The sequence below is a fragment of the Capra hircus genome, unplaced genomic scaffold (genome assembly GCF_001704415.2).
Source record: "Capra hircus breed San Clemente unplaced genomic scaffold, ASM170441v1, whole genome shotgun sequence".
Classification (NCBI taxonomy): Eukaryota; Metazoa; Chordata; class Mammalia; order Artiodactyla; family Bovidae; genus Capra; species Capra hircus.
This window is the reverse complement of record NW_017215283.1, coordinates 1-12864: the sequence shown is the minus strand read 5'-3', so window position 1 is coordinate 12864 and position 12864 is coordinate 1. Positions and strand designations below refer to the sequence as shown.

At 41.5% G+C, this 12864-nt stretch overlaps 1 protein-coding gene across 1 annotated transcript; it reads left to right on the top strand.

Annotated features, from left to right (window-relative positions):
* Positions 1 to 5322: 5322 nt before the first annotated feature.
* Positions 5323 to 10421, top strand: LOC108635409 (cytochrome P450 2J2-like; the record flags this gene model as incomplete). The annotated part of the gene is given in 4 exon segments (XM_018045562.1): positions 5323 to 5485; positions 7989 to 8138; positions 8527 to 8687; positions 9944 to 10421. Coding segments are annotated over 4 exon segments (681 nt in total), but the record flags the coding sequence as incomplete, so codon positions are not given.
* Positions 10422 to 12864: the final 2443 nt, after the last annotated feature.

Sequence of the window (12864 nt, the reverse complement as noted above, 5' to 3'; positions counted from 1 at the left end):
ACTAGCTAAGGAGACCACAGCCAGTACTCATTTCTGAAGATCAGGTCCTGGGATTTTCTTTGTGAAGGAAAGTTGGATGCTAAAGTCAGAACTCCTAGTACTCTTTGGCCCACCTCATGCCAAGAGTGGTACTAACCATTGGAAAAAGACCTCTTGATAGTGGGTAGGTGAATTGGGGGCCAGGAGAAGTGAGGAGAGAGAGAGAGGGACTTGGAGTGAGTTGATTCACTGAGGCTTCATGTTAGTGTGGACATGAGTCTGAGTTGAACTCCGGGAGATGGTTGATTGGACAGAGGCCTGGCGTGGCTGTGATTCATGGGGACCGCAAGGAGTGCACACAACCTGAGCGATCTGAGCTGAAACTGGAAATGGCAACCCACTCCAGTATTCTTTGCCTTGAAGAATCCCAGGGACAGAGGAGCCTGGTGGCTGCTGTCTATGGGGTGGCACAGAGTGGGACACGACTTGGAAGGCGACTTAGGGCAGCAGCAGCAGCATGTGGGTGTAATGGTCAGGAACGCAAGATTATGCAGAATCTTGCAACAAAGGGCAGGTAGTCCTGATGGCAAAAAGATTATGTTAATTAAAGACAGATATCCTCAAGTTTAGAATTTAGAATTTTCTGCTATTGTATGGGAAATGCCAAGAGTCTGGGCTCACTGTTAAATCATATTCTTTGTGATAGGCCACCCATCTTCACGACTATCTGGGCCAAGTATTCGCACTGTCTCAGCATCCTGAAGTAATTCCTCAGAGGCTCACATAGGAGTAGGCTGCAGTGGTTGATGGCGCTAGGTGGGCAGATTATCTTTCTTTTCCTGGGTTTCCTGTCAAGGGTCCATCAGCTCACCATCGCAGTGGTCCAGGCAAGAACACTGGAGTGGGTTGTCATTTCCTTCTCCAGTGCGTGAAAGTGAAATCGCTCAGTCTTGTCCTGACTCTTAGCGACCGCATGGGCTTGCAGCCCACCAGGCTCCTCTGTCCATGGGATTTTCCAGGCAAGAGTACTGGAATGGGTGCCATTGCCTAATGTTTACTGTTTACTATTTAAGAATCCCGACTCCATGAGCTTTGGGGGGAGGAGGGGCTGCAGGCTCAATGCACCAAAGCAAAACTTGCTTCTCAGTCCATCTAGCTGATGGAAAGAAGTGTAAATATTGAACTGTAGCACTCATCTGAAGTCTCATATGCTTCCAGGAGCTTGGTTATCTGCATTATTTCTCTCCTGTTAGGGTATCTGGATAGAGTATAGCTCAGAACCCCTCTGCATTCCCAGTAGATGGTTTTGACTGGCTAGGTGAGCCTGTGTCTTCTCTTCAGTTTCTTTTATTAGAGCCTTGAGGATGACAGATATAATACATTTGTAAGTCATTTAGTTGTGTCTTGTTACATATTACTGGGACATTCAATTTATAGTATGATAATTTTGTCTTTTTAATAATTTTATCCATGGTAGGGGAAGGAGAGATGCTATATTTTCCCCTTTTAGGAGGTCCCCTTTTCTAAGTGTAAAATGAGGATGTGTGTGCGTGTGCCTAATAGCTCAGTCCTGCCTCTCTTTGTGACCCCATGAATGGTAGCCCGCAAGGGTCCTGTATCCATGGGATTTTTTCAAGCAAGAAAAGTGAAGTGGGTTGCCATTTCCTTCTCCAGGGGATCTTTCAGACCCAGGAATCGAGTCCGAGTCTCCTGGGTCTCCTGCACTACAGGTGGATTCTTTACCTGCTGAGCAATCACCACCTAAATCCTCACCATTTTTCAACCACATTGCTTCCATCCCCACAAGGACAGAGCCCCTCACTTTCAGGCTCCTCCATAAACAGTCCACTCTCACTAAAGTATTCATTTAAAAAATGTCATTATGTAGCATTAAGTGATATGATTAGAATATAGAATTTTAAAGCTAAAATGCTAGGCTTCTAAACCTGTACCTTTCTTTAAGAAATGTGTTTTTTAACTTCCAAGTATTGGAAGATTTTCTCTTTTCTTTCTGTTAATGATTTATAGTTGGCGTTCATTAGGGTCAGAAGATATATACTATATTATTTCAACTTTGAACAAATGTGTAAAGGTTGTTTTATGACCCATGAATAGACACTTAAAAAGAAAATTCTGCTGCTGCTGCTGCTGCTGTGAGCTCTCTGTACCATATGTCAGTTAGGCTTGAAAAGATGAGTGTGTTGTTTAGTGCTTCCATACCCTTGCTGACTTCTCATCTACCCATTCTAGCAATCACTAGGAGAGGCGTGTTAAGTTTCCAGCTATAATTAGAGGTTTATTTCTGTGTTTGGTCAGTTCTGGTAGTTTTACTTTATTTATTTGGCAGCTCTTTTATTTGGCTCATGCACATTAAAATTGTTATCTCATCTTGGTGAATTGGCTCTTTAATTATTGCATAAATGTCATTCTTTATCCCTGATGACTTTCTTTGCCTGAACTTTATTTGATATAAATATAGCCACGCCAGCTCTCTTTTGATTAGTATTTGTGTAGCACATGCTTCTCCAGGTTTTCACTTTTGACCTACTTATATGATTATACTTGAAATGAGTTTTTATATATAACATGTAAGTGGCTCATTGTTTCATTCTACCAATATCTCTTTTAATTGGTGAATCTAGATCATTTGTATATAGTGTAATTTTTGTTGTGTAAACACTTAAGTCTGCCATTTTACTATTTATTTTCTATTTTTCACTTTGTTTTTTGTTCCTCTATTTCTCCTTTCTCCTGTGGGTCACACGAATATTTTTTAAGAATTCCTTTTTTAATTTTTCCATAGGTTTTTTCAGTACATCTCTTTATATTGTGCTTTAAGTGCTTGCTGTAAACCTTACACGCTATGCAGTCAGTCAGTTCAGTCACTCAGTCGTGTCTAACTCTGCAGCCCCATGGACTGCAGCATGCCAGGCTTCCCTGTCCATCACCAATCCCGGAGCTTGCTCAAACTCATGTCCATTGAGTCAAAACTAAGTGATTGCCTAAGTTATTCAAAATTGATAATGGCCAAACAAGGACTTGAAACTTACATCTGGTCTTTACTTATGCTACTTTTCATTATATTGGTAGAAGGTAAATTGATTTTCAGGGGTTTCGTTTATCCAACAGGCATTTATGACATACTTATCAAATGACAGCATAATACAAGAGAGTATGTGATGAAAGGTGTGGTATACATTTTCGGTAACCAAGTGAGATGTCATTAAGTGGTTCACTGTGGATAGGAAACCTTGGGGATAACCTCTGTAGAATGCTGAAATAAATTTGGGTGAACTTGAACAGAATGGTTGTGTGGAGTAAAGTGGACAGGAGATTTTTAAATTGGAGAAGTGACATGAGCTGAAACAAAGTGAGAAGGCAGTGAAGAAACTGGCTGATCTGTTTGGCATGATGAGAACCTTCCTAATTTCGTATGCCCCATTTTCTAAACATTTTCTACCATAGCTGTCTGGCTTATTATAGAATCATTTATGTGACTAAGAAAAAAATCTTATTGGACTATGATAGGGAAATGGTATCACTCTCTGGCCATTTTCCCTCTATTTCTTTGTCAATATTTTACAAGAATTATTTGCTAAAATATACTCTAAATATATCAATAATAATACATAATTTTATTATTAATTTTAGTGTTTTGATTACTAACAGCATAATCCTAATGATGAGATTTGTAACAGCCCTCATTTTATACCTTTGGAAACTGAGACAGAGGGAAATTATGTAGCTTAACCAAATATAACATAGAAAGTAAGCAGTGGAAGCTGGATACAAAAGCAATTTGTTTGCCTTCAAAATCCAGGTTCTTAAACACACTCACCTTTTGACGTTAAGACATTCTTGGTCTAATTCTAGCACCTTTCCGACACTGTATCCCAGCTCCCTACACAAGTAAGATGTAGTCTGTCCAGGCACCTCTCCTAGCCTGGGGTCCCTTGGCTGTCTGTGACACCCCCACACTCCTCCTTTATTAGTGCTTTCTCCCGCTTCCTCTCCCTGCCCCTTTACTCTCATTCTCAGTTTATTGCTGTCACATACAGTAAACTCTAAGTTCCAGTGCTGTTTCAGCTTTATATCTTTGTCCTTAAATCTCACAAATACCTGCAGTCCCATATGTCTTTGGCACTTTGGCTAAATTTCTTCTCCATGACTCACTTTCCTTACTAAACCATGACTAATATCATTACTGCCATAAGGTGGTGGGAGGGAAATGAGACAAAAGGTGAAAGGTGGTTAGCGTGGCACCCAGTGGATGTGGCTGGCTGTGACCACCAGTGCCTTTCCCCTGTGCATCTTCCCTTTGCTCTTGTCCTGTCTGCCTCCTTGAACGGTGCACCTATGCTCCGGAGTCCATTCATTCCCCAGAGTCTAGAGTGGCTGTCTGCCAGTATCAGAAAACAAACTGTCTTTCCTATTGTTCTCCTCTTTCTTCCTCACAGAAACTTTTTTTCCCTTTTTTCAGGAGTGTAGAGAGCACACTGCCCTGCTTGTGAGATTTTAGTTCCCCGTCCAGATTAAGCCTGTGTCCATGGCACTAAATCCAAGTCCTGACCTCTGGACAGCCAGGGAATTACCCCACCCAGAAACTGTAAGGGAACAATATTTTTCTCTCTTATAGGTGGGGAGCACAGGCTCCAAAAAAAATGAAACAGCTTTCCTGAGATCTCACAGCTAGCCAGCTGTAGAGTTAACATGGCTCCAGCTAGTATGTTCTTGTCTATGACTGGGCCTAGCCCTGTAATGAATTTTTTGCCACCTAGAACCTGTTGAAGAAGGGGACACTGTCTTGTGGTTAAACAGATATGATTTACTACGAAGTCCATGATTTCTACCCAGACATTCACTAAACACATCTCTGCCTTCTCTGGTGAGTCACATGGGCTGAATTTTCTCCCTTCACTAGAGTCTAAGATGCTTGAGGTTAGAGACTTTGCTTATTTTATTGTATCTTTATGCCTTAATCTCAGGATACATATGCTCACTCAATCCAAATAAGATGAACATGTGGATGAGTATTTATAATGAATGCCTGTGTCCTGTAGTAGATTAAACTGAAGTCTAGTTGAGACCAAGGAGAAATGGAAACAGGCAGAAATATTTCCAACAGCCCAAGGCACATGCATACACACACACACACACACACACACACACACACACACACACACACACACACACACACACACACACACACACACACACACACACACACACACACACACACACACAAATTCCCCTTAATATAGGCTGCCAAAGCTATACATACCCTCCATTCCAGGACCCACAGAGATGTGCATATGTAACTATGACTCTTCTACTATTTTTCAGTTTATGAAGAAATATGGGAACATTTTTAGCTTGGATTTGGGGTCATTTCCTTCCATTCTTTTAACTGGATTGCCCTTAATTAAAGAAGCGCTTGTCCACCAAGGCCAAAACTTCTCCAACCGCCCTGTAGTGCCTCTCCAAGAGCGCTTGATAAACAATAAAGGTAAGCTGTTACATTGGTAAGTGTATGTTTGATATTCTTATGGTCTGTGAAAGTATCTCCAACAATCCAGGGACCAAGCTCCTCATAAGGAGCCTGAGTGCCTGCATTTCCCTGTTGAAGGCACCCCCTCAGGGCACCTGGCAGAGTCAGCTCTGATGTCAGGGATTTGGGAGAAGCAACATGACCTGCATGAACTCACTCTGGGTGCTTTGATAAATAAGTATCCTCATCACTCAGTGATGTGATGTGTTGTTTAAGCAGAGAAAAGGCAATGCGTCCTCAGGCTCTCTTGCTGCTTTCCCACTCAGATCTCTTCCCTAGAAAACGGATGTGGATCAGCTTGTTCCTGTTGATTAAGCGATCCCTTCTTGCCTCCAGTTCCTTATGCTCTGTTATTAAGGCTGTGCCCCAAAGGTATCTCAAACCTTCCATCTATGTTAAAAGAGTCTGGCGTGAATACTTAGAATGGTCACTAAATAAACTTCCATTTTCAAAAATCTAAATGAAAAACTTAAATCTATACTTGTAACAAAACAGCATTTTTTTTCAGGTATTTCTCTATTCCGCTTTGAAATAGTTCACCCATTATTTTACATTCATTTACTCTATTATCCGCCAGGTGAATCTAGTAAGACCAGGCACCAGTGACAGAATAGTGAGTAGAACAGAAAAAAATTCTTGATTTTTCTGTAAGCTACATGCTATTAAGGAAAACAGTATCAAGTAAGATAATAATTTAAGTCCTCAGTGTTATGAAGTTAAAAGCAGGGTTCACTTAGTATGGGTATCAAATCTGGTCCTGAGACTCAGGAAAAGCTATTATAAGTAAATGACAAGTAATAAAGTGAACAAGCAGTCCAGCAGAGGGAACAGAATATGAAAAGTTTATGATGTGGGAAGAAGGACAGTGAACTGAGGAATTGAAAGGTATCCAGTGTGGGAAGAACAGAGATTAAATGGAGATAATTAAATGAAGATGAAGATGCTAACTTTGGCCAGAAAGAGTTCATGTTTAAGGATGTTGCTTTTATCCTAGTAACAACAGAGGCTCCTGAATGGTTTAAGCAGACAAAGAAATCATCGTATTTACATGCTGCATTTTAAAGATTTCTCTAAGCTATAATGTCAAGAATGGGATAAAAGGAGAAGGAGACTACTGTAGCATTTTAGGTGAGAGAAGGTGGTGGCTTGGATTAGCCAGGTGTCAAGAAATGGCAGTTCAGTAGGTTAGACCAGGAGACTGACTGTGAAAACACATGGATTTAAGCTATTCAGGAGGCATATCCAATAGGACATGATGACCTAGACAGAGGGAGAATGAGGTAGACGCCCAAATGAGTAGGTAAAGGACAGAAGGAGGATATGGAGAAGGACAAGGTGTTGGCTGGCCTGGGTGGGGAGTTGTATGGAGCAAATCATGAATAAAATCATGAATATGCTGAGTATAAAACCAAGAGAGTCAAGCAGACAATTGGTTACGTGTCTGCAGCTGAGGCACAGATATAGATGTTCACAGTAGATGTTATCTGAAATATTTGCAGCTGATGAGATTTCACAGAAATGGAGGATAAGGGTAAGAGAAAGGAGGGTTTGACCCAAGCTCAAAAAGGCCCATCATTTCAAAACTTGATAGGAGATAAGGAAACTGAAGGTATGATGATTTCTGTGAAGTCAGAGAATTAGCAGAAGAGTCTGGAGAGTGTGGTGTCCTGGGCACCACTGGAAAAGAGTGTTTCAGGAAAAAAGCATCTCATGCTGTTGACACCTCAGCGTGAGGCTGAAAAGGATCCTGGACTGAACAGCAGGGAGGGCCACTTCACTAAGGTGGTGGAAGTGAAAGGGAGATATTAGAAGGAGTGGAAGAGTGTACTGGAATGAAGAATTGAGAGGGTGATGGTCTCACCTGTGTTATAAAATAAATGAAATTCTCTGCACACCTCATGTTGGATTTTTTTTATCCTTTGCCTGTGATTTTCTTTCTGCACACATTCACAATTCTTCGTTTTCTTCGGTGATTCATCTGTTTCTTTAAGATATTTAAACTCTTTCTCCATATGAGTTTTGATTTAGTCTAGTCCGTTAGTGCATACTTAGCATGTACCATAACAAATACTTAGATATAGTGTGTGGCAAGTAGTCAAAGCATGGGCATCAGAGTCAGGCAGGCTTGAAAATGAATGCCTGTTTATCTGCTCCAACTCTGTGACCTTGTAGAATGTACTGTTATCTCCTGTGCCTCATTTTTCTCATCAAAAAACAGGGGTCTGGTTTTACACTAATGATTTCATCGGAGAGTTTCTGTGAGTACTAAATCCCAGAACGCATTAAAAATGCTAATATGCACAGCACTGTGAACAATCAGTAAATTCAAGCCATTATATCCTTGTTTAGGGACTATTTCTCTGATTAGTTTTCAAGTACCTTACAGCCTTTTTCTTCCTTTCATCTGATACATCACGGGTCTTTTTGGCTTTCTTTCATAATGTTGGCTTTCTTTTCCTAGGCTTGATCATGTCCAGTGGCCAGTTATGGAAGGAACAAAGAAGGTTTGCCCTGACAACTCTTAGGAACTTTGGTTTAGGAAAGAAGAGCTTAGAGGAACGCATTCAGGAGGAGGCCTCCTACCTCATCCAGACGATAAGAGAGGAGAATGGTGAGCATGTCATAGGACACGTGCAGGGACTGTGGCTCATACGTTCACTAACCAGATGTTCACCAGTGCCTACCTGTCTGTCCCTAGCCTAGTATTGTGTAGGGTGCTGAGGGGATAACAGGAACAGCTAACCATGACTTGTCCTCATGGGGCTCATGAATTAAGAAAAAGATCGGTATTAAACACAGTATTGGTTTTTAAATCCTGGTCATTAGTTAGACTTCCCAGGCATTGACTGAATACTTATTAGACCCTGAGGTTGTCAGACCCTGGGCTTACAGTCTCAGAGGTGGTTCTGTAGTCGGTGTGTCATATGTTACACAGAGTAGAATCTCTGTTAAATAGAAACAATCCTATCTGAAGGCTCCATTTCTTCTCCTGCCTCCAGGACAGCCTTTTGACCCTCACTTCACAATTAACAATGCTGTTTCCAATATTATTTGCTCCATCACCTTCGGGGAGCGATTTGACTACCAGGATGATCAGTTCCAGGAACTGCTGAGGATGCTGGATGAGGTCTTAAATCTGCAGACATCAGTGTACTGCCAGGTGAGGCAGTTGTCACTTGCTATCTTTCATAAATCCACATAATGATCCACTGGCTGTTGTTAACTGTACAATAGATCTCATGTAATTGAGTAAGGAAAATAACCCTGGTGTCCCAGTGGCAGTGGTTACACTAAGTCCTTCAAATTACATGATCATCTTCATTATTGTCATTAATATCATTATTATTCCCAAAGCCTTATAGCTAAAAAGCAATAGAGCTAACAGTCAAAGGCATGTATGTTTCATTTTAAGTCTAGGCAATTTTCCATTATGTTGGTCTATTTTTTTTCTACCAGATATTTTTAGTGAAAATATATCCAAAACCCACTTAATTTTAAAAATATCTTATCCACATGAAGAATACATCATAACGCACAGATAGTCAAACACGCATCTATGTTGAACGTAACTAGCTACCTAGCTAGAAAGAGGTGTTTTATGCACACACAAAGATACATACACACATAGTAGAGAAAAATGCCATGAAAAAAATAATTTAAAAAAATGGGGGGATGGGAAGAGGTTTCAGAAGTACTGCATTATAGAATTATCAGGTAAGATATCTCCAAGCACGTGACACTTGAGCTGACCTGAATGAAACAAAGGCTAGAGTTATACAATTTCCAGAGGAAGACCAATCTTCATTGAAGGAATAGCAAATCCAAAAGACTAAACATTGCCATTCTTGATGTTGTCACAGAGACCAACGGAGCTGGACTAGAAAGACTAAGAGCGAGTAAGATGGCAGCGAGTGATAGCAGAAGAGGGGGCAGGCGTGAAAGAGGCCAGCTCATGTGGAGCTCCAGGCCGGGAGAATGATGTAGAATTTCTCTAAATGTCATGGAAAATCTTTGGCAGGATTGAAAGATAAATAGTTTAATGATCTGATTAAACTGTTAAATGATCTCTCTGGCAGCTCAATGGAAAATAGACTGGGAAAGGGGTTGAGGAGAGAATCAGGGAAATTGCTGGGAGGCCTTAAAGCACCTAGGTAAGAAATGTTGGGGCTTTGTCCTAGAATGACAAACACATGGAGTACTGAGAAGTGGTCTGGAAATGGTTCTGTTTTGGATGGAGTGCTGAAATGCTTTGCCAGAGGGGAAAGAAGAGGGGTGTGACAGAGATGAGACAAGGGTGATTCCAAGGGTTGAGCATTAGCAAAGAAAATACATAGAGAGATACAATGGTTTCCTTGCCTTCAAAAGTAGAAATCTGGTACCCACTTGTCTCTAAGACTGTTTTGTTTTCTCCATCAGTTCTACAATGTCTTTCCAAGGATAATGAATTTCCTTCCGGGTCCACACCAAGCACTCTTTAGTAATATGGAGAAATTGAAGATGTTTGTTGCCCGTATGATTGAAAACCACAAGAGAGACTGGAATCCTGCTGAAGCAAGAGACTTCATTGATGCTTATCTCCAGGAAATAGAAAAGGTGAGGGAACCTGAGTGTTTTCCTGAGTAGGTGTTCTTAGAGGGCAAATGAGGCAATTCTGATATCTTATTGCTGCTGCAAGAAATCACCACAAACTTGGTGCTTAAGACAACCAACATTTATCAAGTCAAGGTTGGGGCAGGGCTGGCTCTTTCCAGGCTTTAGGGCAGAATCCACTGATGGGATTTTCCAGAGTCTAGAAGCTACCTGTACCCCTGAACTTATGCCCTTTCCTCCATCTTCAGAGCCATCAATGTAGCGTCTTCTCTTCCACCATCCTCACGTATTCTCTCAATGTGCTCCCTGCCTCCTCTTACAGAGATTCTTCTGATTTTAATGGGTTCACTAGGATAGCCTGTATCGAAATCATTAATTTCATCATATCTACAAAATTCTGTCTGTCGAAAATTATTTACCAGTTCCAGAGATCAGAACATGAGCATCTTTTTGATTCATTATTCAGCCTACCAGAGGGTTGGAAAAATAGAGACACTATTTCAGAGGGTGCTGCTGCTGCTGCTAAGTCACTTCAGTCATGTCCGACTCTGTGTGACCTCATAGATGACAGCCCACCAGGCTCCCCTGTCCCTGGGATTCTCCAAGCAAGAACACTAGAGTGGGTTGCCATTTCCTTCTCCAATGCATGAAAGTGAAAAGTGAAAGTGAAGTCGCTCAGTCATGGTCTGACTCTTCACAACCCCATGGACTGTAGCCCACCAGGCTCCTCTGTCCATGGGATTTTCCAGGCAAGAGTACTGGAGTGGAGTGCCATTTCCTTCCCGTATTTCAGAGTGTATGAATATCATAAACTCAGAATACAGATACATTCAAAATAAAGATATTGCTTTAAGAGTATTTGGCTTGAGGTCTTTCAGTTCAGTTCAGTCGCTCAGTTGTGTGCGACTGTTTTGTGACCTCGTGGACTGCAGCACGCCAAGCTTCCCTATAAAACAACAGGTTCCTGTAGCTTAATCAAACTCATATCCATCGAGTCGGTGATGCTATCCAACCATCTCATCCTCTTTTTGTCTGCTTATCTTCCTGCCTTCAGTCTTTCCCAGCATCAGGGTATTTTTCAAATGAGTCCAGTTCTCACATCAAGTGGCCAAATTATTGGAGCTTTAGCTTCAGCATCAGTCCTTCCAATGAATATTCAGGACTGATTTCCTTGTAGTATGACTGGTTTGATCTTGGCAGTCCAAGGGGACTCTCAAGAGGTCTTCTCCAACACCACAGTTCAACAGCATCAATTCTTTGGCACGCAGCCTTTCTTTATGGTCCAAGTCTCACATCCATACATGACTGCTGGAAAAACCATAGCTTTGACTAGATGGACCTTTGTTGGCAAAGTAATGTCTCTGGCTTTTTAATATGTTGTGTAGGTTGGTCACAGGTTTTTTCATCCAGGGAGCAAGTATCTTACTTTCATGGCTGCAGGATCACCATCTGCAGTGATTTGGAACCCCAAGAAATTAAAGTCTGTCACTGTTTCCATTGTTTTGGCCAGTCTAATTTTGGCCATGAAGTGATGGGACCAGATGCCATAATCTTCACTTTTTGAATGTTGAGTTCTAAACCAGGTTTTTCACTCTCCTCTTTTTACCTTCATCAAGAGGCTCTTCAATTCTTCTTGCTTTCTGCCATAGGAGTGATATCATCTGGCATATCTAAGGTTATTGATTATGCCCCCAGCAAACTTGATTCCAGCTTGTGCTTCATCCAGCCCAGCATTTTGCATATGTAACCTGAATATAATTTAAATCAGCAGGGGTGACAATATACAGCCTGACATACTCCTTTCCCAATTTGGAAACAGTCTGTTGTTCCATGCCCTGTTCTAACTATTGTTCTTGATCTGCATACAGATTTCTCAAGAGGCAGGTAAGGTGTCTGGTATTATAATCTCTGTGAGAATTTTCAACAGTTTGTTGTGATCTGCAAAGTCAAAGGCTTTGGCAGAGTCAATAAAGCAGAAGTAGATATTTTTCTGGAACTCTCTTGCTTTTTTTTAATTAATTTTTTATTGAAGGATAATTGCTTTATAGAATTTTGTTGTTTCCTTTCAAATCTCAACATAAATCTACCATAATTATGCATATATCCCTTCCCTTTTGAACCTCCTTCCCATTTCCCTCCCCATCCCACCCCTCTAGGTTGACACAGGGCCCCTTGAGTTTCCTGATCCACATAGCAAATTCCTATTGGCTATCTATTTTAAATATGGTAATTGGAGAAGGCACTGGCAACCCACTCCAGTGCTCTTGCCTGGAAAATCCCATGGACGGAGGAGCCTGGTAGGCTGCAGTCCATGGGGTTGCGAAGAGTTGGACACGGCTGAGAGCGACTTCACTTTCACTTTTCACTTTCGTGCATTGGAGAAGGAAATGGCAACCCACTCCAGTGTTCTTGCCTGGAGAATTCCAGGGATGGCAGAGCCTGGTGGGCTGCCGTCTCTGGGGTCACACAGAGTCGAACACGACTGAAGCGACTTAGCCGCAGCAGCAATGTAAGTTTCCACATTACTCTTTCCATAGATCTCACCCTCTCCTCCGCTCTCTCCTATGTCCATAAGTCTATTCTCTATGTCTGTTTCTCCATTGCTGCCCTGTAAATAAATTCTTCAGACCCATTTTTCTAGATTCCATATATATGCATTAGAATATGATATTTATCTTTCTCTTTCTGACTTACTTCACTCCGTATAATAGGTTCTAGGTTCATCCACCTCATCAGAACTGACTCAA